Here is a 26653-nt window from a genome sequence, read left to right on the forward strand (position 1 = left end):
CATAGCAAAACAGGGAGACTTGGCTGTTGTCTGGTTAATGTGCATCTGATCAACCTGATACTTGTAAATCTGGACCTCAGGTGTTTGGTACAGGTAACTTGTGGTGGAAAGTGTCAGTGGGCTGCATTTGTTATTTCAAATATATATATTGTTATTATGAACATAGGTTCATATTTTCTTCTGCTCTGCTCTGTTTTTGGTTTAAACTGTCTCCACTTTCCCAGACAACAACGGGCAATTGTGGATCTTAAATTATTTAATTTTTCTGTTGAACTTTAGTTACAAATGGTAAAAGCTGAAACCAAGAGATCCAATAAGGGATTAGAGAAGGATTTGGATTACATAAGAAGATTTAATACTAATATTCTATTCGTGCTCTGACTCTGACTTAGTTATCTCTTTGTAATGTTTATTCATCTTTTTTCTAAATTCCATTCATTATTTGCTTTCGTACTTTCCAACATACTTGTATAGAAACCAAGCTACTATCAAAATAACGTAAAATGTTAAATGTTTCCACTTCATACAGTCGAGTCAATTTTATTTATTAATCACAAAATCACAAATCATAAATTACAGTGTTAGTCTGTAGGCCACCTCTTCTAAATGAAGGTCCTATATTACATACAGTACAGACACTCCTCAATGCAGTCGTATATGCAGATATTTTCATAAACTTAAATGTGTTTCTGGGGAAGTGCTGTAAAAGTGTCTCCTAAAAGTGTTGGATGTGAAACTTTCTCATTCGGCGTGAAGAGCAGTGGACCTCAGTATATCTTGTGAGGCAGGATTTGTTCACAAAGTGGCTTTAAGGGCTCGCACAGGCTGTTGCTGCAGTAGTAACAGTGTGAAATCGAAAGTGTGATATTCACACAGGGACTAATTAACACTACAAAAAGGCCGAAATGTGTGAACATGTGCAATGTGTCAGTGAAGTGTGAACACATTTTGTTTGGAGTGGGGCAACTTGTCCAGTGAAGCCGCTCACTTTCCACTCTCAGGCTGCAGATTTGTGCTAATTGCCGGTAAAAATGAACTAATAGCATAACGTGACCAATCATACTGGCTGAACCAGGATGTTAGTGCTGAAACCTTTACGCTGTTTTGTTGGGAATTTCAGGACCGTCTGGAAAACAACTCAGCTGTCCATGAGAAAAACATCTGACTTTGTAAATGAAGCTGAGGTGCATGTGCGGTTGTCTTCATCCAATGCAAACAAACGCTGCTCAGCGTTCACATACTGCGCTTCAGTTTTGCACTCTCGGTTCCTTGGCTGCATGTTTACGAGTACGTTTTCAGCCAAATCTCCCTAAACACGAGATAGACTTTACGTTTGTCTCCACCACTTGTTCGTCTTAAGGGATCATTCTGATTTATCACAACTTGTTTTTTTTTTTGTTTTTTTTGTAGTTTTTACCATGATTCCAACCCGTAGGTCTGAATTATAGTGTCTGTCATTAACATCTATCACAGGTTGAACACTTCCTGATTCAACTTCGACTCACTGTTCTCACTGCAGCTGTGCTGCTCTGTTGAATTAGGAAATCTTTTGTTGAAATCATTTTTTCAACATTTTGGATGTGTTCACTCTTGGTTTTACCTCCAAATATAGTGCTTTGCATAATGTCACTCTACCAGACTCACTACTGGACTTCATTAAAACAATCTACCGTATTCTCAGATCTCAAAAAATAACGTGTTAACTGCCCCCTACAACTCAGATTTTTTCCCAGGTTAAAGCAGGCCTTGTGTTCAGTCACTGCTGGTTGAAAAACAGCCTATCCAACCAGAGCTTTGCAGGTGAGCTTATGATTGAAGACATTATCTCCTTGTTGATATTTCTATTGATCGCTGCATGTAACACCCTAATTTCCACATATGGGGATGAATAAAGTCTATCTTATCTTATCTTCTTTTCTTTGTGGAGTCTTTTTGGAGCAAAAATGCCGACTGGCTATTGTACTTGTGTTTTTGTTAGAGATGAGTTAAAAGAGTACCAATGATGCACTGCTTAAAACAAAAAGCATCAAAATAAATACACAACTTCTTTCACAACAACTGGAAACAGACTTTAATGTGTAAAGTTGGTGAATATTTCATGTGGTTCAGACACCTCATGGCTGACACAGAATCCACTGCATAAGGTTTTCATGATTACGACAAAATAAGCCAAACAGAAAATTGCTAACATGGAGCTGTCAGACAAAAGAATGCAGGAACAAAAAGGTAATTCAGTCTAATTATAAGCAGCATAACATAACTGAAAGAATCAAAAAAAAAAGCTTGACCATGTGTAGCATCAAATACTCCACCTCAACTTTTCTATAATCCAGTCTGTGCTGGTCCACGTATCAAAACACAACAAACACAGAAAAGTCACGTCAGTAAATTTTAAACCTAGCGGGGCTGCAGCACTGTGCCAATACAGCCAGACTCCATTTGGAAACCCTTTTCCCCTCAGATCCAGCTGAAGAGTAATTGTACATTGGAGGGTTGGGGTGCATTAGGGGCAGGTCAGATTCAATTACATCTAATTTCACTTTGCTGTATTCACTACCATGCCTCTGTTTGGAAGAGCACTTGGTTGCGGTCCGCTCTTGACTGCGTGTTTCTTAAATCCCATTCTCACACACATGCACTGAATGGGCCAGCAAGATAGAGTGGAGCCTCGCTTTTGAAGAGTTCATTTGCAAAACCAGATGAACAACACTCTTAAAATGGATAAACCGTCCCGTATGTTTGCTGTTCCTTTGAATGCACGATAAGAAAAATAAAATAAAAAGATTTATGGAAATAATTAAAAACAGAGGAATCTGGTTTTGCTAGCATTAATTTTTGGCATGCAATTATTTTTATTTGAAAGGATATTCTTGTCACTTTGACCTGAAATTAAAGATTTGTTTTTCATTTTCTCTTTATAGCTCACCTGGCAAAGGCTGAGTCCTTCCTGCAGGAGCTGGGGTTCGATTCCCCTCTGTCCTGTTCGATTCTCCATCATCTCCATAAATCAACTTCTGAGCATGCTTAATTACTGCTGTCCACACACGGACGCACTATGTCCCTGTTTGTAGTTCTAAAATTCAGCCTCGACGAGACGGCGCGCACGAGGCCAAATGGGACGGAAAGACATTGCTGTCTGAGTTGGCTCTGAACACTTTCCAAACAAGATGCTAACAAGTTTAGGACGTGAGTGGTGTGCTGGGTGTGTGTGTTGTATTCAGGCTGGAACAGTGGGAGAGAGGAGAGATCAGGTGGCCGAAAGCTCACTACAACATGTATTATGAGGAAACCAGATGGTGCGTTTTCCTCCCTCACCTACTGCAATCACCTCCAGACTGACTTTCTACTGCCTGCATGTGTGATTCAGACAAAACACTTTTCATTTTCATAATGGATTCAAAGGGGGGAGAGCCCCTTTGACAGGGGTGGATATCATAGGATTTTAGTGCTGTAAGGAGAGCGGGATTAGCCTGACCCTGGTGCTGCCTATTGATGGAACCATGAAAACAGCAAACAGGACTCATTTGTCAGTGTTAAGAGTTTGTTTGCCAAGATACTGTTCACTGCTCCAAATGACAGACGACAGCTTATTGGCCCTTAATGCAACATCCTTACACTGCAAACATCCAGGCATCACACGTTTTAGTAAAGTCCAACACACTTCACAACACTGTCGTTGCTTGGTTCATGTTATAAAGCATCCTCACCTGTACAAGCAAATATAACCCACCACGATATATATTCTAACTTTGAAAAGACGGTAGTGTTCACAGTGTGCTTTATGCCTCTTCATCTCTTTTGTCTGTTGAGCTGTCAGTATCCCGCCTCTTCCTCTCCCTGCCTCCGGCTGCCACATTCCTCCAAGTATGGCCACACACTGGCAGCTGCACTGTGAACTTATCTCGAGTTAAGAAAGGGGATCTGCCGTGCGCTCTTCCTGTCAGCGCAGATGTCAAGGTGAACTTGGGGGACTTAAATAACCGGCTTCACGACCCGCGACCCCCACCGCCGTCAACCGTCAGCTGCACAGATTAGAGGAAACCTCTTGTTTACAAGGGGGGTGGGGTTTCTTTTTTAGCTGCAACCATATCTTGAGCAAAGAGAATATTTATACAGCACAAAAAAACAAGGCCTGTGGAGCACCTGGACCATTTTAGTTTAGTAATCAAATCATAAAACAGATCTGAAACCCACAATGGAAAATTAATGGGGTTGAGTATTTATCCCTCTCCATGGTCCATGATATGTTGCAAAAACATAGAAAATGAGGACTGTTAAATGGAGTAAAACACTCCCCAGTTAGGGTCCAGTGGGGAACCTTTGATGCATGTCATCCCCCATATGTGCCTCCACCACGCTGTCCACTATCAAAAATAAGAAGGCAAAGTATCCCTCCATAATACCATGCCTGTGTCTGCTGCGCTCACGTCAAATTGTTTAAACCGTAATTACCAACAGCGGAGAAAGAAAAACATTCACGTCAGCCTCATAGTTGTAATACACAAACAAGAAAAGCAGTCAAGAAACCCATGGCAAAACAGCTGCGAAGCATGACTGTAAAACAAAATCCAATATTAACACTAATATAGCAACAAATACATCCCAGATTTAGCTGTTCCTCCCATTCTGTCAATATTGTGTGATTGCAGCAGTAGCATTGAGGCTCACGCTCAATATTTGCCTTTATTCTTCAGTCAGTGCAGAAAGTTACAGGAGATGAGGGGGAGAGAGAGGGGCATGAAATGTAAAAAAGGTCCCCCGGCCAGGAGTCGACCAGTGGACACTGCAGCTATGAGGTGTGACCTCTGTGTTGACGTCTGTATGGGGCTAGAAAATGAATGATTACCATGACGGTATGCAGCATCTACATGCGTGAGGACACATCCACAGATGCATTTATAACAGGGTTGTTGATTTTTCACTTGGCTTAGATGTGGTTGTGAGTCTACAGCTTGTATCAGCTTTCAATATGTATCAGCTAATGTTTACACCCCTACAGGTCAGGTGTAGTAATCTGTTTTCTGTGGAGTTCTCTGCAGTTCAACATGTATCTGTGCAGCTATTCTACCTCACCCATCAAATCCACACACACACACACACACTCTCTCTCTCTTAACATGCAGGTCTCTTTGATCCCAGACCCAGTGGTCTGTCAGCAAGCAGACTGCTGTGAATACTCCTAGTGCTCGGGGATCCAGTTGCCCTACAGTTGTAGCATGACCCTGGCAGCCATTTTGGCACCGGAGCCCTCCAGTCCAGGGTTTGTATTTTGGGCAGTAAAAAAAGCCACATTGTTTCTGCATAGCAGAACGCAGGTTGCCCTCCAGCCCTAACCAGTGCGCTATTTGCATCCCACAGATTGGGAATAGTACAGTGGTTAGGCTGAGAGCAGAGCCGGTTCTGTTGGTGAGAAGAGTTGCACAGATAGTTAGAATTGTTGTGATGTGGGAAAAACTCTGTGCATCAGCTCCAGTCTGTTTGTCGTCAGTTCCTTCATCTGTCAAGCTGTCACAAGCATGTTTGGGACACCTCTGATCAGATTTGGACAAATTTCTCATTTCTGGGATTGAGTCACCCAGCAGTAGCGCTGTACCCGAATCTCAACAGTCCACATGTAATTCACCAGTGTCACAGAGTTACAGTTAGGTTTGCAGTTTGCGGACAAACCGATCCAATCCTGTGTTGCTCTACATACAGTGAGGGGGCCAAAACCAGCTTGATATTTTGACTGATGTAATGGTGGATATTCAGAAGTCTGAATTGCGTTACTATCATTGGTGTTTGGGTGCAGCCACTATTCTCAGGAACATACTTTGTGTTTGCCAGGTAATATTAAATTCATCTAATAACTGTGAACCAGATCACGCACAGTGGGCCTATGGCTTTTGGCGCTTCTTGGCAGGTGCCTAATTTATCTGGTTGGTAACTGATTTTACATTCTTACAGAATTCAAACTGAGCAAACAGAACAAACTATGGCATCTGACTTAGTGGGAAAGCAACATGTTACCCTGCTGCAGCCACGATAACTTAAGAAACATCAACGAACATCAGCATGAATGTCGGTAACCTCAAAGTATGACCATCATAAACATTTATGGATCTTCTGTGTGTGTGTGTGTGTGTGAGAGAGAGAGAGATGGGTGGGTAACAGATCTGAATGGGGAGAGGGCTGAATTATGCCAACCATGCCAGGCCGTGAAGCTGTGCAGCCGGCAGGGAGGGGGCGGAGGGGTCAGATTACATGGCTCTATTCTCCCGTCATGGCTTCTTCTGGGATCCCAGCCAGGTAAACTGTCAAAGCCCACTTCCTCCCCCACAAGTGTCAGGCTTTAAAGGGCCTTAAACCCACCCACAAACCCGTCTGTCTCTTTCCCGCTAAACCCCCCAATGTCCTCCTGCTTTTACCCAGCACGCATCCCCCCTCACAGCCCTGTCATGTTCCATCCAGGCAACACTGGGTGGAGGGTTCATGGTGGGCTTGGTAAGACAGAAGTGAGGCCAGAAGTGAAAAAATATTGAGGGAAATGATTTTCATTCGTGTGGGTTTGACTGAAAACTATTAGCATTCTGTGGGTCATTTATATAATAATATATAAGTTATTGCTGTGACTGCTGTTATTGCTGTGATCTGGAATCAGGGCGTTGGCTGGTATACTGTGATGGAGGTTCACAACAGCCAGTCAGGGTCATGAATTTACTAATCGCCTGCTTTCTTCCGAGTTACTTTGAGTAACCTGACGGTTTCTTTACAGCCTGTTTGTCTGACTGCTGTTGTTTCTCTCCCCGTCTGAATTTCTTTATAGCAGTGCTGCTGCATTCCCAGATATCACCAAGCCATTTGATCCAGTTGGTCCAGTCTTATTATTTCCTAAAGCAATGAGTGATGAAACCGGGACAATAAGACCCAAGTTGTCTGAAATCTGAAATGTCTGCACGATAAAAACAGAAGAATTCTGAATAGAACAATGAATTCTTGCACAAAACAGTTCAATCATTAATCCCAAACTGTGATCAGCAGCTCTTGTATCCAGCTTCAAAGCCCCACATATTTCCAGACTTAAGCATGGCTCCTCATGTAGATCAATACACAGAGCCCTTCCCCATAGCTTGAAGTCCTTTAGCATTGTGACGCTGCGACACAAAGCAGCTAAATCCTGTGAGTCAGGGCGTCTTTGCTGAGTTGGAAATGCGATTGACAGGAGTGGGAGGAGGGGTGTTGGTGTCTCACCATCTTTTCTTTCTCTTGTCTTTCTTTTTCTTCTCACTCAAGAAGAATTTGCTTTCACCCTCTCCCTGACAACAATGTGTGGGGATGGAGTCAGTTCTCCACAGCCCTGCCATGGTCCTCTACTTTTTGCTTTGGCCTGACGAACTGCTACTCGCGTGGCTTGTTTAAACAGATGTGACCTTGGGCTTGTCATGCACACAAACCATCGTTTGTGGGATTTTGTCATTTGGCTCTCTCTGTGGTGTTCTAAATAAAAATGCAAACATTGTTTATGGCAGTCCTGGATGAGGCGGATAAAGCTCATGTGCATTCACACCCATAAATAACCGTGTAACGTATACATACTGTATCCTTTGTCCTGAAACACAACAATGGCCTGATCTCATTGCAGAACATGTTTATGTTATGTGATGATGATGATGCACTCTTCCTCTGACACTTACTGAACAGATCTTACAAAGCTTATTTGAAACACAGATGTTTCATTATATTGTAGCACAAAATGATGTTGTCCCTAATACAACTGCCCTTTAAGAGAGTTTGCAACCATGTTCCAACAGTACTACTAACTTACTGCATAATATATATATTCATTAAGACCATTAAGTGTCTTTTGTCTAGTGCTGCAAACCTTAACCCTAACCCCAGATTTAGCTGTTAGATGAAGACAACTAGCTAATTCGTATAATGGATGTGTTTTTTAGAACCTAATCTGAAAGAGTGCAGGTCATTATAACAAACAAACCTGACAAATCATGCTTCGGCTGCCAATGAAAACAAAAGCTCTGCAGAATATTCTTACCCTCAGGGAAGAATCTTTATTCCTGGCAGCATGGCTGGCGAGGCATGTGATACTGAGTGAGAGGTGACACATACAGTACATAGTTTGACTCATCCAGTCAACCAGAGCATGGTGTTCTGTGCCGTACAGGCAAGGGTTAGACTGGTGTGTGGGAAGGTTGTTTTTTTTTTTTTCAGTAAATGTTAAAGTTTAATTCAATGGAGTGTATATTTGTATAGCACTATCTCAAACAGACCCTTCAAGGTGTTCAGCATGAAAACCAAATAAGCAACAAAAAAGTGCTCATCGTTGTTCAGAAATTGCGGCTGGCTTCACTTCACATGCTAATGTCCTGCCCCTGTCATGGGCTTAAGTTGCATGTTGTGGACACAACTTCTAGCTTTAATATTGAAAGATGCATCCCACCAAAGCCCTGAAGGAAATCCGGATATGGAGCCATCACATGTAGGAAAGTATATGAGTGCTCTTAGGGAACAGCAGCTGTGACGGCTGCGAGATGTTTGCAGTGAGCACAGCAGTAAACTGAGCACTGACACCTTGAACACAACATCTTACGGCAAAGTGTGCTGGATGTGTGGTACAGATGTTCCATGTGAGTGTCAGAGCCCTCCAGCTGTCTGAACCAGCCCATAGCCTTTGCTGCATTATCACTGTGTCAGAACCCCATCCGGGTCAAACCCTAATAGGACCATGTGGTGGCTGCGCATACACAACATACCCAGACTGTTGATATGAGGCCCACTCAGCCATAAGCAATGTGTCTCATCTCCATCCACTTAAAGCAACGTGTACTGTAAGTTAAACATATTTTTAGGCCTATTGCTTTGCTCCATGGTCACGATAAACAGACTCGCACTAGTCGCACCTTCGAGGCCTGAAGTGTCTCACATTCTGCTGCTCTACTTTTCACAACATCCACAAAGTTCATTTTTCACAGTCTGCTCAGAGACCAGTCAAGCTTAGAATAATGCCCAGCGTCCTTCAAGTGACAGACATCCATGGTGTCATGGCCCAGAGTTACAACAGCTCTGTGTGTCTGAGAGCTGCACAGAGATAACATGTTTGTCCTCTGCTGTAAGTGTGAGGCCTTTACGATCACCTCATGTATAGATGATGGTGATAGAGAAAAGGTCATAGAGTCATTAAAATCCAAATCTTATAGGTTACATAAACACGCTCAGTGCGCCATTCTACCAATTATGTCCTAAGATGTGCAGCGTTGGTCCATCTTGCCAATCTTAGTGTCAAAAACAGTTTGGAGGGTTAATAATTACACGTAAGGCATATTTCCAGACTTTCAATCATCCAGTCTCTTTGCCACATGAGCTGTTTCATTCTTTTAGCCATTTTCATTGAGTTCCCGCTTGCTCTAATCCAGTGTATTTGTTAGTGATTAAACAGCATGAGCTCCAGTCTGTAGTGTTTCCAGCTCGGCGTCAGGGTTCTGCCCTCTCAGTCACCTGGCACTGTAAATAATCAAAAGCATGGCAGCCATGTGAACATGGTGTGCAGCTGGTGCTGACTGGCAGGCACCAGGTGGGCACTGGCAGGGTGATAGAGGGTGCTCTATCTATACCATATGTACATTGCATTCCCTTGCAGGGAATTGTGGGATTCATCATAGATTCATAATATCATCCACTGTTATGGTGATTAACATCATGATTGTTTTAACTGTAACAGTCTGACTAACTCAGACCCCTGAAGCGTCATATTAACTGAAGGTATTTTGACACAGAATGAAGACTGGATTTTGTCTCCCATCACTAATGTATATTAGAATTAAGTGTAGATCTTGTAAGAGTCAGTCTGAACAAGAGGAGTGATTACAGCAAGCAAAACCAGGCAAGAGGCATCTGACAACTGTTTAACACAAACTGGAAACATTGTGAATCTCTGCTTTAACAGACTTTTTATGTTATTAATTTAAAAGAAAACTCATTCTGATTATACTGTAACCATTACTTTTTCTGATTATCTATCGCCTCCCTGTGCTCTCTAACTAGTTTCTATCTGCCAATGTCTCTCATGCTCCTCACTCTCACTCTGTATTGAGTGATTGTTATTTGGGGAGCTTTAACTGTGGTCTCTCCCTCTCGCCTCTCTGTGCATGAAGAGCCGCTTTGTCTCTGACTCTGCTCTAAGCTGGACTGTGACACTGCAGAACCATCATCTCTCCTTCTCACAGCAGTAGCTTTTATGTTGTATTCCAGTTTTACGCCCTCATGGTGAATATCTGATACAGCCGATTGTCTAGTCTCTGCTCAACTTATATACAAGATGTAGACTAAAAGTCTCCGGCACGGATGAACCCACGAAAGGAAGCCTTAGAGAGCTGTGCCTATACTAATAGAATGTGGACTTAACACACTCATTACGAGAGAGCAATGGCCAGTGGTGTGACACTCACTCAGTGAGTCACTGATGTTCACTCTTATATTGCTGGCTGTGCTCCCGACAAAACAGGAAACAATAATGCTTTGGTGGTTGGTCAGTTTTGGCTGACAACTAACTTGACAATAAAAAGACCTGGTTCTCCCAGACTCCCATTCTGCCAGTTGTAGAACACAGAAAGTCACAAGAAGCTGTAAAAGTGTCAGACCATCTGGCGGCTCTGAGTTGAAAGACTTCCACACCTGCAGCGGCTGGAGAATCTCCTCTGAAGCTCCAAGCTAACCGCCACTTTAACAGGCGTTCACGGGCCGTCCCACAGACACTTACCACCATGTTATAGCACTAACATCCTATTGACAAGACCAACTAGCACTAATGTGTGGTGGCAGGCAACTCCCCCTGTTCTCACACTGCTCTCACACACACACTCACAGCACACACAGAGGAAAGGGAACAAAAAGGTCTCGTACCCTGGACGTTTCTGTCCATATTCTATGTTGAAAGGTTGTGTAAGGTAAAATCTGAGCAGTGTTTTATAAGCATCCTTTTTCACACATTTTTCATACAAGCACAAGGCTGATAATGCTGCATTCACTTACATAGAAGCAACTGTTAATGCCAAACACATCAACAACAAGTCATATTTACCGATGAAAAACTATTTTTCTGAAAGTTCTAATAAATGCTACCCAATATATACTACTTACTACTGTGCAAGTGTCTGAGAGCTGTTCAGCAAACACTCGTAAACATGGGAACCTTTCCCATCTCTACCATCCACACCATATGACGTGAACGTGGCAGAAGAGTCAACTCAGCCAGGCACACCCCTCGCCTAACTGATGACTTAATGACGGCCACCTGGGGGCTGCAGCAGACAAACAGGTGGCTCTAGACACTGACGAACCTACTCAGCTATTCTCAGCAATTCAGATGTATGTATGTGTGAGTATTTTAGTTCTACATATCTCCTGAACTTCTTAGAGCAATGTAATTATGTCTGACAAAGAAAAAGAATCTTAAAAACGAAGTGTTTCAGGCAGTGATATTGGCTAGTGCCCTGGCTGCAGACTGCTGTCACTTTTCCACAGCATGCTCAATGGCCAGTTTTCAGAGAGCTGAACACAGTGGTGGGACTGGTTATACCAGCTTGCATCATGACCTAATATGACATAAAACGGCCCTGACTGCCAGCTGAGCTGGAAATACACCTCAGCTTGTCATCATATCTGAGTGTGCTGAGGAGCACAAATGCAGCGTGAGGCCGGCACCACGTGATCGAATGCAGACGAGATCACACAACAGTTACAACAGTAACATGATGAGGTGCTTTCTGTGCCTCCTGAAAAACCCTGAGGTCTCTGCTTTTAAAACCTCCTGACCTATGCAAGCACGTTGAAGTAAACTGCACACACTGAAAATGCAGTGGTAGCAGCCGGAAACAGCAGTAACCAACGTTACAGTATGCTGGAGAAGTGAGAGAAAATGTCCAGAGACAACGCACAGCGGTAGGAGTAACAGAAGCTCTGACCCATTACTTTGCTGTCAATGACCAGCCGCTATCAGCTGGAAATAATACAGGATTTTGTTGTCTTCTCACTATACTGGAGCCGAGTTATGAGATTCCCCGCCATCACCACATCACATTACCAAACTGTCTCTCATCAAGCAGGAGCAGCTCTGGGAATATCTGGGTCTGAATGTGAGCTCCCCGACAATCTAACCACTCACCAGTGGACACGTCTGCAGACTTTATCTGTTCTGGCTCCATGTGAGGAGTCAACCCAAAACCCTGATGCTTTGGTATCAGATATGAATCCTGCTGTGACCGTGCTTCAGAGACCTTAGAGCAAAGAAGAGCCAAGGCCACCAGGAGGTGCTTCACTGACACTGAGAAAAACCCACTTGAGTGCGTTGCAACTCCCAGGTAAAGTGTGTGTGTGTGTGTGTGCTGAGCATGTGAGAACTGTAATAGTTTTATTAAGAACTCACATCAGTACTCAGTACACGCAAGTACCCAAATGTAAGTACTTGTACTTTATTTGAAAAAAAGTGGTATCGAAGAATCTCTTGTTGGAAGAGAATCATCTTAGATTTTTCAAATCTTCTTCATTTGTTAACTGTGTAGTACTAGAAAATGAAATGTATTAATTACTACAACCTTTATGATGAACTTATTATTATCAGTAGTTATTTAAAGAAGAGGAATAAGCATCAAAGCCATTGCAGCTCTCCCTTTCCTTTCCGTTACACATTTTATATCATTACCATCATTTGTCTCTATAAGTAGCTGCTGTTGCTAACCTCTGCTGATAAGCACAGTGTTACCAAGGCCGACGTTCAGTGGTGACGTTATAAAGAGACACATGTTGATATACTGGTGTAAACACAGCCCTCTCATCCCCCACTAACTGCACTGATGAGCAAAGCATAACGCAAAAAAAATGAAACCATCTCACGGCAACAAGCTGTGCTACACACTGAAGACTGTAATGGTTCGTGAAGATCCTTCTTGGCTTTTGGCAGTGCTTTAACTGAGCTCCCGCCCACTGCAGCTCTGACTATTGACTCATACATGCTTGAACCAGATGGTGGAGCAACATTGGAACCTTTCATAAGGAGACAGAATACAGGAATCACGAATATCCAGTGTAAAAGCAGCAGTAGGAGCAGTGGCATGTATGACGCTCCACTTGCAGACTGGCATCGTGCATTGAGTGCTGACCTTGACTTTGATCAGTGTGAAGATCCTCACCTGTGGTCAGTCTCTCGTCATTGTTTGCATGTGAAATCCATCATTAACACAGAGTGAGAAACATGTAGCTGGGTGAATGGATGGTGGGTGAGGTTCTTACCTGGGGGACACAGGCAGCTGTGGGGAGCTTCCCTCACCTCGCGTGTCTTTGGTAGTCGCGCTGCAAGCTTCTGCACCAGAGAAGAAACAGAAGGACATTTTAACATCACGTTGCCGCTCACATGAAACGTCTGCTGTCAACACAATTGGCATGTATCCACGGAGAGCTTAATGTTCAATCTCTTAAATTACTGTACAAGACCCATTGGATCATTTGTGACTGATGCTGCTAATTACTCTGTAGTTTCTTAACATTGTATCCCAAAAAATTTGAAGTATCTTGAAAACTTAATTCAGAAGTTTGAATTTGAGATTGACTGTGCACATGACAGTCCACTCCATACTTTGGAAGAAGCAGTTGACAATACAGTATCAACTCAAGGTCAACTTGTTCCAGAGTTTTTGACAGTATCACATGGTCTTTAGCAAAAGAAATATGTAGGAAACTGTACACAATACCTTCCATGAGACTGACCACTTTCAAGACTTCATGTCCATGTTGGGAGAGAACTCTCATGCTCAAGTTTAGATAACATAGACAGGAAATCAAATTACAATTCCATGACAACTGAGCAAATTTCATATGCTGATATAGACTCTGTGATATGGTCGAAAGCTTCAGAGCAAGAGAGTAAGCGAACCTTTACTTGAGATTGTTTTGTCAACTGGGAATAACTGTTTACATGCGCACAAGACACCACATTACTGCGAGCGATCACAGATTCAGACCACATCTTTAAATGTGCTGTAGTGGATTCCTGTGAAGTCCAGATAAGAGTAAGCTGCTCCAAAAAGCGAATAGAGGCATTGGTTCAGTCTCAAGGTTTTACTTTAAAACCAGAACCAGGAGCGTGTAGAGACGTCTCTAAAAGCAGCGGACAGATACCTTTTAACTTCCAGGCCTTACTTGACATGTTAGCAAAGACTGCTCCTCTTAAACTTTCAACCAAAATGAAATAGTCTATTGTTGTTTTATTGTTTGGCACAGTCGTTCTTAAACTGGGGAACCGGCCCCCGGGGGCCATAAAGCCACTGCAAGGGGGGCGTGGACGACCAGGAGAGAAATATGGAGTGAAATAAAGTTGAACAAGTATGATGTATGTCAGGATATAAACAAAGTTTGCCAAAGCTCTCGGGCTGACCTTTATTTCACTAAAATTCAGCTTGGATCATTTCTTTATTAGCTGCTTCCTCTATCATTGCTAATGATTGAAAACAATTGTGGGTTGGGGGCAGCAACTTTTTACAGCCTCTGAGGGGGACATGCCAGAAAACTCTGAGAACCGCTGGTTTAGCTCAAGGCCTGCCAACACCTTTAAGTCTTTCTCGAGATATCCGAGTGTTGACCTCATTAGATCAACGAAAGCCTGTGTGTGATTTGACCCTGAGCAGAATACAAAACCATACGAGTACATTCTCCACAGCATAGCAGTCAGTCCCACCGGTGGTGGTTACTAGCAGAGGAATGCCAGCGCGGGCTGTTTAGAGGCCGACAACAGGTGCTGAAGGGGATGTCATGAAGGCACTGTCATTCTGAGCACCACTGCAGTATTCTGGGTACTGCCTGTTACCTCAGTTTGCCTGTTACACCGGACGACCATGGATCGATCCAGAGATCATTAAGGGCTTTAACTGGACAAATTAGTACAAAATGCAAATTTTGACCCTAAAATGAGGTGAAATGCATCTCTCTTTGGAAGCATTCTTGGTGTTCCATGATAAGAGAAGTTCAAAAACTGGTAACTTTCATACCTCCTGAAACTGCATTAAGTGGGTACGACACTCAGATGGTTTGTTTCGAAATGACACAAAAATTGTTGGATGGAGCCTGAACTCAGTTCACAGCATTTTGTTTGAAGCACATTGAGGCCTTAAGAAGCATGTAGCCTGAAGAGAAACCAATGTAGATAAAACTACAAGAACACTAAAATAATGCTCTACAGGCCTTTCCTGACTAGTTTATTCCTCAAGCATGAGGTTAGCTATAAAGCACACTTAAAAATCTGCATAAAAAAAAACAAGGATTCCAAAGTTAAGTGCTCTCGTCAGTCAAAGGTCTCATACGGAATCAATTGTAGAACTGCACACTCAGGCATAAATTTCCCTTAACCCACTTTATATTATTCATGAATACTTCCAGGAATTTATTTGGTTGATACTGGCAGACCCCACTCACAACTGGAGAAGTCTTTAGTCAGACTAATCCAGAGAGCCGCTCAGCTCTCTGTGGTCCACCCCGAAGCAACATAATTGAAAGACACGTTCTCCAAACTAGATAATGGAGATAAAGTAGAGCCGGGAACCCCTAACTGCCGCAATCAGTATGAAAAAAAGCTACACCTATAACCACATCAAGCCTGACAACAGAAGCCTGCCAGAGACACAGAAATGTAATGACCACACTCCAAAGACTGTCAACAGCCTGGAACTCATGTCTCCACATACAGCTTGTTGTTCAGTCGAATGACTGTGCTACCTAAATTATACACTGCTTTTCCTCTGTAGGACATAATGATCTTATACTCTGAGGACATCGATGAGCAGATGTTAGCAGGAATCAGTGGCTGGCAGCTCTTAACCCCCTATCAACCACTTGCCCTGTCAGAATAATAACATAATCAGTTAATCTGATTTTGAGTATAAAGCCTGTTGGAAGTTCAACAAAATGAAAAACGATAAAAAGCTAGCATCTCCACACTGTCAGGAATACGAATGCTGCTGGACAAAATACAAAATCCACACACTTTACACTTCAATGTAATGCTTTTTTCCTAAACACGCTCAAAGCTATTGAGAATTCGCTTTAAAAATGAGCAGCACCTCATGAATTTGTCAGTCTCACTATCTTAAGTGAGAACACATGAGAAGCACCTTTTTCTGCAGCTTCTAAGCAGATTTATTGATGTTTGTCTGCAATGGACATTTGAGATTCCACTACTGGAAAGAGTAAGTCACTGTTTCCAGGAGACAGTGTATGATAAATGGTGTGGATCTGACTCGGTAATTAATCTGAAATACGGGCATGCAAACTGCATCCGTCGGGTCAGGATTAAACAAGCGGTTTGTTTGCTCCACCCAATGAGGTTTAACTGAGCCAGTGATGATCATTCTTCACTTCTGCCCGTAGCTGAACTAAATCAGCTCTGCAATCTGATGTTTTTTCTAGCAAGGTCATTCCATGATGTCCTACAGACTGGTTATGATGCATATGTAGAGCAGCTGGGGCGCTGGGAAAGGGTGTGTGTCTGTGTGTGTGAGGTGGTTACCAGAGTGGTAGCCAGAGTTTTTTGATGTGTTTTTGAAATATTCTATTTTGAAAAGATGGCAAACCCTGATTCTTCACAGAGCTGAAGTGAAACCAAAAGAACCAAGACAAGCACACCTACATTAGTAATAACACCACATACTGAAAACGTACCCTTCCTCAGTGATTTATTTGTATGGATCTCTCCATTTATCCACAAAGGTTATGTTACCCAATAACATTTATTTTTATAAATTTTGTTTAAAATTGCTGTTTTTAGCGAGTCCTATCAAACACCAATTCTCACAAATCCAAGACCCTCACCAGCTTGACTGCTTGACTGAGGTTATGGATGTCTATTTCAAAATGAAAACGTCTTCTTCTTCCTAAGCTTCTTTTCTGAGATCTGTTACAAATTGACCATGATGAAAGTGACCAGTTTGCATTTCACTGTTATTCGAATGATCTGCAGCTAGGGCACAATTCAAATGCAACAAGTACAGTTTGCAATTTTGTGTTCACCTCATGTATCATTATGGCACTGTCATGCTCAGCAGTACAGTGACAAATAATTCATAGTTTTTTATTTTAAATTTGGCCTTTCTGAATTTGTGAAATGAAAATTAGTTATATTATTACTTTAATATTGTAATGCACTCACAAATACAGTAAATGAACCCAGGACTCCATGGAAACAATACTGATACTGAATGGATTGTCCATGTAATACAAATATGTTAGTAAATCAATTTTAGCATTGTCAGCTGCAGGCCTCCATAGCTCCAACTGATTGGCAAGCTAATGAGAATGCAAATCATAGAGCATAGACGTTAGACAGCAGCAATAACAGCTAAAATTGGAAAAGAAATGGACATTAGAAGAGTTACAAGGATGACACACACACTGCAACACTAGAAGGTTTCATTGCTGTATACGGTTTATCCAACAGAGATGCTACTGTGGGCTTTTCAGGCCTAGTACACTATGAGCACATAGTAATTTCCCACTATATGGTATCATATGGGTATCATCAATCACTCAGTCCTAAAGCATTTAATACAGTGTAGTGAACTGTTTTTTTGATTAATTTCCACTTGACAGGAAACTGATGTTTTCTTTAAATAAACACTCTTACATTAGACACTGTCAGACTGCCCCAACAAACTGCTGAAGATTCTCCAACAAAAACTAGATAGAGATCATATTTCTCTCATATTTAGCTGCTGTGCACCAGCTCCCTGTAAAATCCACAAAAACCCTTCTCCTTACCTACCAGGCCCCATCTGACCATCTAATCTTTAAGAGGGCACAGTACTCCTCTAGAACACTGCGATGCCAGAATGCAGGCTGACTGGAGGTTGAGCCTTCAACTATCAACCATCTTCTAGCCTTAGTCCTGGTAGGTAAAACACTTGTCTACGTTTTAGAACAAGCTTAAAACTTTCCTTTTTGATCAAGCTTCCAGTTAGGGCTGGCTCAGGCTTGACTTGGACCAGCCCTGTAGTTATGCTGCTATAGGATTAGACTGCTAGGGCCTTGCCACACTGGGCTCCTCTCCCTCTCCATCTGTATACACTCATGTCCCATTAATGCATGTTACTAGCTTGGCTTCTTCCACTGAATCCCTCTGCTTTCCTTTCTCATAGGACCCCGTGGATTGTGGTTGCACCTCCTGCCGTGGTCATGCTTGATTGAACTCTGCTACTGCTATTATCAGAAGCCATATGTCTGTTGTCACATACATATATTATACATGTATTACTATCATATACGATCTTACTTAGTCATATTTCTATTAATATGTTGTTATTATCTCTCTCTCTCTCTGGCTCACTCTCTGTCTCTCTTTCTCTGTCTCTGTCTCTCTGTCGCTCTCTGTCTCTCTCTGTCTCTGTCTGTCTCTGTCTCTCTCTCTGTGTCTCTGTCTCTCTGTCTCTGTCTCTCTCTCTGTCTCTGTGTCTCTGTGTCTCTCTGTCTCTGTCTCTCTCTCTGTCTCTGTGTCTCTGTGTCTCTGTCTCTCTGTCTCTGTCTCTGTCTCTCTCTAACCCAGCCAGTCCAGGCAGATGACCGCCCACCCAGAGCCTGGTACTTTTGTGGTTTCTGCCTGTCGCCAAGTGTTTGCTGATGGGTGAATTGTTGGGTTTCTGTAGATTAAAGAGTGGATCTTTTCCTGGTCTATATGAAAAGTGACCATCAGATAACTGTTGTTGTGATTTGAGGTTATATAAATAAAACTGAACTGAAGTGAATTGAAATTTGCTCACTGTACAACTGCTAGTATGCCTGTTTAGTCTCAAGCTCAACTGTAAGGTATCATTCAGGTCAGGTGAAAAAAAAGTTAATCTGTGTGTGTGTGTGTGTGTGTGTGTGTGTGTGTAGCCATCACTGACTGTGCTCTGATGAAGTGCAGAGGTGGCTTGGGCACTTCTACTAAAGTGTGCTGTTTGCATTAGGCTGTCTGATTAGCACATGGGCCATTTCTACTCCTTCACACACACACACACACACACACACACACACATCATAGAAGATGCAGTCATGTATATACAGGTATTTGTGTTTGTGTTGTGTGAATGCATGCTTAGACCTCACAGTGTATTGGGTGACAGCTCTGTGGGGAGCAGAGTGAGGAAACTGGGGCAGGGGGAGACTATATTTTTCACATTTCTACACCTCACGAGCTCCCATCATGCCTCTGCACTCATGATGTGCACCAGGCTTGTACGAGGTCTGCAGAGAGCACTTTGTGGCTAATTGTAAATGTTAAAGGGGCCATGTTTGAGGCGAGATAACGACATAGTGAGGGGAGGTTGAAGGGGTCAAGCTGTTTTCAGGGGTGTTGTTTAGGGTATGGCAGTTATTTTGGGAGAAGTCAAGGCCCTCACAAAGCTTATTCTTCATTTGGACCCCTGTTGAAAATGTGCAGTTATGAGCAGTGGTGAACCTTCATACTGTACATGCATTTTTCTTCTTTCCTTTTTTGTCTGTCACCAATATACGTTTTATACAGAGAAGCTATTTTTCTTTTATAAAAACAAATACTTTGGAAAACCTACAGGCACTCACTCTCTCACTCTGCTTTTAAAGCTGCTACTATAAAATTAATGTCTGTTCATGCAATATAGAGCTGGAACAAGGACAGTTAGCCTAGCTTAGCATAAAGACTGGAAGAAAGGGAAGTTACATGCTGGAATGAGTTATTGATCAATATTTATCAAACTGCCACCACTTCTAGATAACAAGATAGAACGTGCACCAGGCTAACTGCTTCCCCCTGCTCTCAGTCTTTATGTGAAGCTAGGCTAACCACATCCTGACTCCAGCTCTGTGCTTCACATGTGCAGAAGAACTAATTCTTCTGATTTTTCACATTTGAAATTGGTTACCATACCGGTTAATAGTTAATTTACACAAATTTAAAATATGTAAATGTTCAGAACATGTTACATTCTATTTTTGAGATGGATGGGGGAGATCAAAATATACAGAAGGGTAATTGGTTGAATGTCTTTACTTTAGGAAAAAAAAAAAAGATTAATGATTGCAATGATTGAAAATCTGATTAAAATGCTTCAACAGTGACACCTGCAGGCAGGAGGGGAGAGGAAAGTTTGTGTACTGGGTTGGGGGGAGGCAGAGGAAGACGGGCTCCTGCTGTCCTGTCCTGAATGTAAAAGATGCTGGAGCAGAGGAAGTCCTCTCTAACCAATCAACAACCTGAATACAATACTGATATCACGTTGTCCCAATGATAATTTCATCTTCAATTCTCTTTTGTATGTGAGTGGAATGAACTTGCAGTACAACGATATAAGGAAAGAGAAAGAGAAAGAAATTATAAAGTGCAAATCACATGATTTCTTTAGGCCTTTCAGTAGAATCCAAATTTCATTTTTCAGGTTTACATTTTCCTTTTTTATGGAACAGTACCTAGCTTCTAGCATTAGCCAATGCAACAGTTAGCTTGTTGTAGCAGCCCTGAAGGACTTCAAACTAACAATAAGAATGGGTTTTATGTGGGTGGTGCAGCAGCAGCCAGATGGTGGATGGAGAGCTCTGCTCTGCTCGCACACCCTCGGGCTGGACCCACAGCAGGACTACAGCCCGACCTGCCGCTGCACGGACGACGGACTGATGCACATGCTGCATGGCATGCAGGACAGTCACTACTTTTCTTCTTTAAAGTCATGGACATTTTAAAATAACTTGTGATCTCAGTGACACACACTGCACTGCAGCAGAAGACTTTGACTGAACACCGCCCCGCTTCTTGCTCTAGAGAAGGAGTGTAGAGGCCAAATTTCCAAATTCCTGGATGATGATTTTGATGTGAAAGACTGAATCAACAGCACCTTAAAGGTGGTGCAGAGGGACGCGCCAGGGAGGGCAGACACACATCCAGCTGCACTGGCTATGAAACTGCAATTGTTCATCCAGGAAGTCAACAATGTCTTTGAGTGTGAATGGTTAAACCAATGACAGTTTGGATAGTTTGTGGGACGTCTTCTTTCAAGTGCCTGTGGTTTCTTCTGCTGTCACTCAGCTGCCAGTCTACGAGGTGCACCTTGTTAAATCTAATGCTGCATCATATAACAGCTGTGCAGTAATTCCTTGCTACCGGCTGCATTGTGTCCGTTACAATGTGAGTTGTTTCTAATGTTCTGTCCGCCCTATTTGTGGCAGAGGGTAGGCTTAAATATTTAAACACTCCTCAGTAACACACAACACAATTCAACATCAACACAAACAACCTCTAAAATGTTGAAAGAAAAATTGTTGATTCAACTTTATGGCCATTTTAACGGTTGACTGTTTTTCAAGGAATAAACTGCATTAGCTCATAAATTGTCAACTAAATGTATGTTGTTGTTGTAATTTGAGCGCTAGCTTGTTGCCTGCTGTCTGCAGGATATAATATACTGATATATACTAGCATTTAAAAAAACAACAACCCTCCACACCACGTCGTACCCCGGCACAGTGACTGTGGACAAAATTTACTACACACATTACTCAATAAGCTAATGGACTCTGCTGTGATCCAAATTTGACTGGAATAACAATACGGGCCAACTCTGTGCTGCTAGAACGGGGGACATTTTCCATAACAGAGGAAACTGGTCATCACTGAAGGAGACAGGGAGGTGGATTCTGGACTGTGTTGAGTGAAAGTACCACAGACGTCTCTCTCTCTCTCTCTCGCTCTACAAAAGGCCACATCTGTGCTTGTGTCCCATTAATAATGACTATTTATACACACAGAGCTAAACAAAGAGGCAGGCTGCGTCGCCCCAGGCCCGTCTGGAAATGAAGACGGGGAGATCCTGCTCGCTGGGCCCCACGGAGGAGCTCCAGAGCCAGGCACTCAAAGAGGACTCTATCAACAGCACCTCCGATTGTCATCACCCTCACTTCTTCTATCTGTGAACGCACACAGTATATGAAGATCTAAATCTGTGACTTTCTGCTGTCATCTTGTCCGTGTGATGTGTTTAGTCGACTGTGTTTCTTGTCACTGTTCACTGCTGTCTTCTCATTGACAGTTATTCAAAATATATCCAGCTGATCCAGAACGCTCCGGCATGTGTTCTGACAAAAACTGGGAAAAGAGATTTCTCTCCACGTTTCTCTCATATAAGCCTCTCTGCACTGGATCCCTACAAAGTCCAGAATGACCTCTGTACTTCTTCAATTCTGACCGTAACCCTGAACGCATCAACCTTTTCATCTCTCAACAATGTGTGTATTTCCCAAAATGTTGAAGTATTCCTTCAAAGTGTGTATAAACTTATATTTTTTTCCAAACACAGAGAGTCTTACAAATGTCTTCATGATATTTTCTCTGATAACTTTTTCACTCAGGCTAACATATGGAGAGAAGAATACGGCCGTCCTCCCCTCTCCTGTTAAGTGCATTATTCTAGCCCTAGTGAAAGGGGTCACAGTGGTGTTTGAGGGGGGGTGAAAGAAAAGTTTGGCCAAAGTAAAGGGAGGAAGGGAAAGGAAAACAGGGCCTCTGTGGGACTTCAATCATTGTGGAAGAACTTGTTAGTGTAGCTGTGGAAGTGGTCAATGGGAGGACAGCACACAGGGCGACCATAGCAGCGACAGATGTGAAAGTCCAGGAGGAGACACTCACCCATGATCTCAGTGAAGAATCACACACACACTGGCCTGACACTGAGCGCTGTCGAATCTGTCCGCCTTCCACCAAAGACAGTACTTTGTCATAATACACTTTTTTATAAGCAGTGCCTGACGCTTTGGGTTGCCAGGTTGTGAACGAATCATTTTTTTTTTTTTTTACCTTTCACTAACACGTCCTAATTAGAAGTTAAGCTTATTACTCACTTATTAATGATTCATGGCAAATGCACTAACGCTTTATAGATCAGTTAGAAGATATTCATAAGAACAAGCTTGGGTTTGCCTTGTCTCGAAAAAATAACTAATAAAGTTACAGCTAAACATTTATGCGATGTAATTAACTACAAAAATCAGTTTGCCAAAAGGAGGAATGGAAGGCAATAAATATGATACCATAATACTTATTGGAAATATAAAAACAGTTAATTCCCCATTAAATCCTATGAAACAACGAATAAACCTCCTCAAAAGTAATTAAAATTCTATCAAAACTAAATAAAAGACCATCGCTTATTATCCTTTTTTCCTGTCCATCAGTGCAGATCTGAAGCGCCACAGTGAAACTGCTAAACATTTTCTGCTCCATCAGGTGCCACAGGGCTGCGAGGCGCTCACCTCCTCCAGGATCTGGTCCAGTCGGCCCAGGATAACGGGCTCCACCTGCTCCAGTGACAACATCCACGCGTCCCGCTGCTGCTGCTCCAGACTTACTATCCTGGACTGTAACTCCGAGGTCCGCACGAAAACCACAACGCAAACTCCAATGCACAGGACAGACGCTGCGACGCAAATCGTTATGCCAGACAAATCTCTCCAATTTCTCGAGAGCGGCTGTTTTGAGGGTTGCTGCTCGCTGCGAGTCCTCCTCTCCTCCCCGGATTTACCAACGACTCCCCACTGCTGACCCCCTTCCATTTTAGACACGTAGCTCTGGTTTTATCCACACGAAATTCCCTGTATTCATCAGGTGAGGAGCAGCAGGAGAAGGATCCTGACGACCTGCAGCTTCTGGGAGACTGCCTCCCTCTGCGGAGAGAAAAGTTTTCTTCTTCAAACTGTCTCCAAACTACCTTGCTGCGCTCAGATGAGCAACTGGGCCTAAATCAAAGTGAGGACAGGAGACATTGTACGTGTAGTCATCAGTCAGTCAGTGATGTTGCTGATTCACAGGGACGGACTCTTGCTCCTCGGCGTTCCGCTCCGTTCGTCCCATGCGCCGCTTCTCGTCTGAGCGCTGTCCGTGTGAGCCGCAGGTCAGCCGTCAGTGCGCGCCTCTGAAACCCGAGCCAGCCGCTCTCTCTCTCCTCTGCGCGGCTCTGGATGCCGCGGGCCCTTTGCTCACAGTGCACGCTCCTCCTCTGAGAGGTTTTAGGTTCAATTCCGGGGCGGGATTCGTGGCGGTGTTGCTGCCCCCTTTGATCCGCGCACTTGGTGACGGATATTTTTAGGGTGCGCAAAGCGAGGACGCTCAGTCACATAGCTGGTATACTGACGGCCTGCGGACAGTACAGCTCACGTCCCGACCAAAACAACGCTGCACTCTGCTCTCTCTGATGTGGATCCGGCTCTGTTTGACAGAGGATCTGCAGGAAACAGCAAACCTGGTGCAGAAAGAGTGAAACACCAAACTAATGTAAAAGTGTTAATATATTGTGCTCGTTTAGGTTTCATATCAACATGGGTGTCTGTTCCTGTGGGCTGTATGCTACCTGAGATTGGAATAAGTTACTTTTGCACATTAAAATGATAAATACACACCAATGTCTGAAAAAGAAATTATTCTCAACTTTTCCGTCTTGTGAAGCATTAATAAGTCCAGATGCTCCTCAGCTTGGTTGCTGATCAAAGGATCACACAGGCGGAGGATGTCCTCCATCGCTCCTGAAGATGATGTCAGGGCAGCTTCACTTTCAACCAGGTATCTGACTCTGACCACCTGACTGCAGTCACTTACTGCAGGAACTAGTTAACTCAGTCCTTGTTGCTCTGATACTTTAAAGCAAGTGTTTGCCTGGTGGTGATTTTAGGATTCACTGTGTGTCCCCCTGTCTAAATGTAAGGGCTATGTGGACAGTGGTAAGGGCGGTACCCAGAGCTGGGCACTGGAAATTTCCCTTATTTTCGGATCCTGGTGTTGACAGGTATGTAATAACCCCCCCCCCCCCCCCAAATGAAGGGAAAGTGGAAAGTGAAGCTGGGAAAAGGCATGAGGAGTGCAGTGGAAAACGGCATAAAATATACATGAAGTGAAAACTAGCTCCACCTTGAACTGCTACATCAGTAAAGGCCCCATCTTTTCTTTATGTCACCTGGACTCCTCCATCTTTGTCATCTTCACATCAACGGAGAAACATCTTGGACTTTATCACCCTTGATATTGTTCCATTGGACATGACTTAATTTCCTCTTTCTCATTACGTCAAACCGAACATCAACATCTGGACAGTGACAGAGGTGAATAAAGGTAACTACTGTGACTGGTGCCTGGTAAAATTCCTCAGCAAATTATCGTCATTTGGGTGTCACTCAGGGTTAGTGGCCGTCAGAGCACCAGAGGTGGAGATATCCTCACTTTTACTCTCCAGCTCGTTTCATGCTACAAAACACTGGATCCTACATTTCCCATGCTGCAACAGAGTCTTTCATGACACCCTCCCTGCCCGGTAAACATCCATGTCTGTCTAGCTTTACACCTCCCCTTTGTAACCCAAGTCCTTTTTAGGCAGACATCCCATAATACTGCTGTAAAGAAGACCCATCGTTATGCTGGTTTTGCTTTTGTTAACTGAGTCAAACAGCGCCACAGTAGCAGGTCTAGTGTGAAACATAGATGTCAGGCAGCCACATCTCTCTAAACAACATAGTCAGTAACTGCAGGTTAACTACTAACTTCTTCTTCGTCGTCGTGTTAGCTGCTAGCTGCTGCTAGCTGCTTTACATGCCTTAAAATGTCACACCCTGGTCCTGTCAGCCACTTCACACAGATGCTGGTCCGTTCTGCTACAGCCTCCACTGTCATCTTAAAGCTGTCGCAACTATATCCCCATTCTGTGATTGTGCGCTTTAGGCAGTACAGCGAGGCAGAATAACGTTTCCTCCTTGAACAGGCTGTGTGAGAGCGGCTCCATGCTTTCCGTTATACATGTGTGGTCCCCAAGCCGACCTGAGATGACCCTGATGACATCACTGTGACATAATTAGGAGGTGTTTTCTCAGACTTTGTGACCATCTTCAGAGGCTGAGCCTGCTAACGGTATCTGGTAAACCAATCTCACTGTGTCAAATCTGCTGAGTGCCTCTTCTGACCTTTGTTTCACCAAAATGGTCACTTTGTATCCTCGTCAGTAATGCAACACAAAGCATGGTGAAGAGAGAGGAATTGGAAAAACAGTGAACCTCTGCATATGCAGCTATACTAGAAAAGCATTTGCAATGTACAGCATTTTGAGAATTCATATTTCCATTAACTGACATTGAGACTGAATCTCTGACTAATGTGAGAAACACTTTAATGTCTGTCCGCCTAAACTAGAGCGATAATCGATGAATCATTAACAATCACTTTATTCCATTGTGTTTACTGGGTTTTAGATTGATGACCTGATGAGTAGTATGACATAATGTAGCCTTTATTGTGATATGAACTTTTTGGCCGGTCCTGTCCAGAGAGCAGGACTGAAGATCTGCTGGGTGAAGCTTCAGTCCAGAGAGAGGAGAAGCAGAGTGACTCATCAGGTGGACACAAACATCACGAGTGTTAATGCTGCTCTATGTCTGCTGGAGGTGTAAATAAGCAGCTGTTTGCTAACACACTCACCATAAGAAAAGATGATAATATGTCAGTGTTATGTTTACAGCTTACTCCACTCTCCCCAGGACTTTACACACAAATTTAGTGATGGGTTTAGGAAGCTAGGCCAGTACTTTCCTTTGGCTGCTTTTGGTCTGAGCACGGCCTCACTTCTCTGTGACTATAAATTTG

The 26653-nt window shown here is 43.1% G+C and overlaps 1 protein-coding gene across 8 annotated transcripts in view; it reads right to left on the reverse strand.

Moving 5' to 3' along the window:
* col13a1 (collagen, type XIII, alpha 1) overlaps positions 1-23907 on the reverse strand; it is a 117790-nt gene extending 93883 nt beyond the window's left edge. For all 8 annotated transcript variants that reach the window (XM_041947271.1, XM_041947267.1, XM_041947266.1 and 5 more), the window contains exons 1-2: positions 23287-23907; positions 13282-13351 (exon numbers count right to left, since the gene is read on the reverse strand). In XM_041947271.1, coding sequence (XP_041803205.1) covers positions 13282-13351; positions 23287-23586 — 370 coding nt within the window. In that variant the 5' untranslated portion in view covers positions 23587-23907. The remainder of the gene's footprint in view (positions 1-13281; positions 13352-23286) is intronic.
* Positions 23908-26653: the final 2746 nt, after the last annotated feature.

The sequence above is a fragment of the Chelmon rostratus genome, chromosome 11 (assembly GCF_017976325.1).
Source record: "Chelmon rostratus isolate fCheRos1 chromosome 11, fCheRos1.pri, whole genome shotgun sequence".
NCBI classification, from domain to species: domain Eukaryota; kingdom Metazoa; phylum Chordata; class Actinopteri; order Chaetodontiformes; family Chaetodontidae; genus Chelmon; species Chelmon rostratus.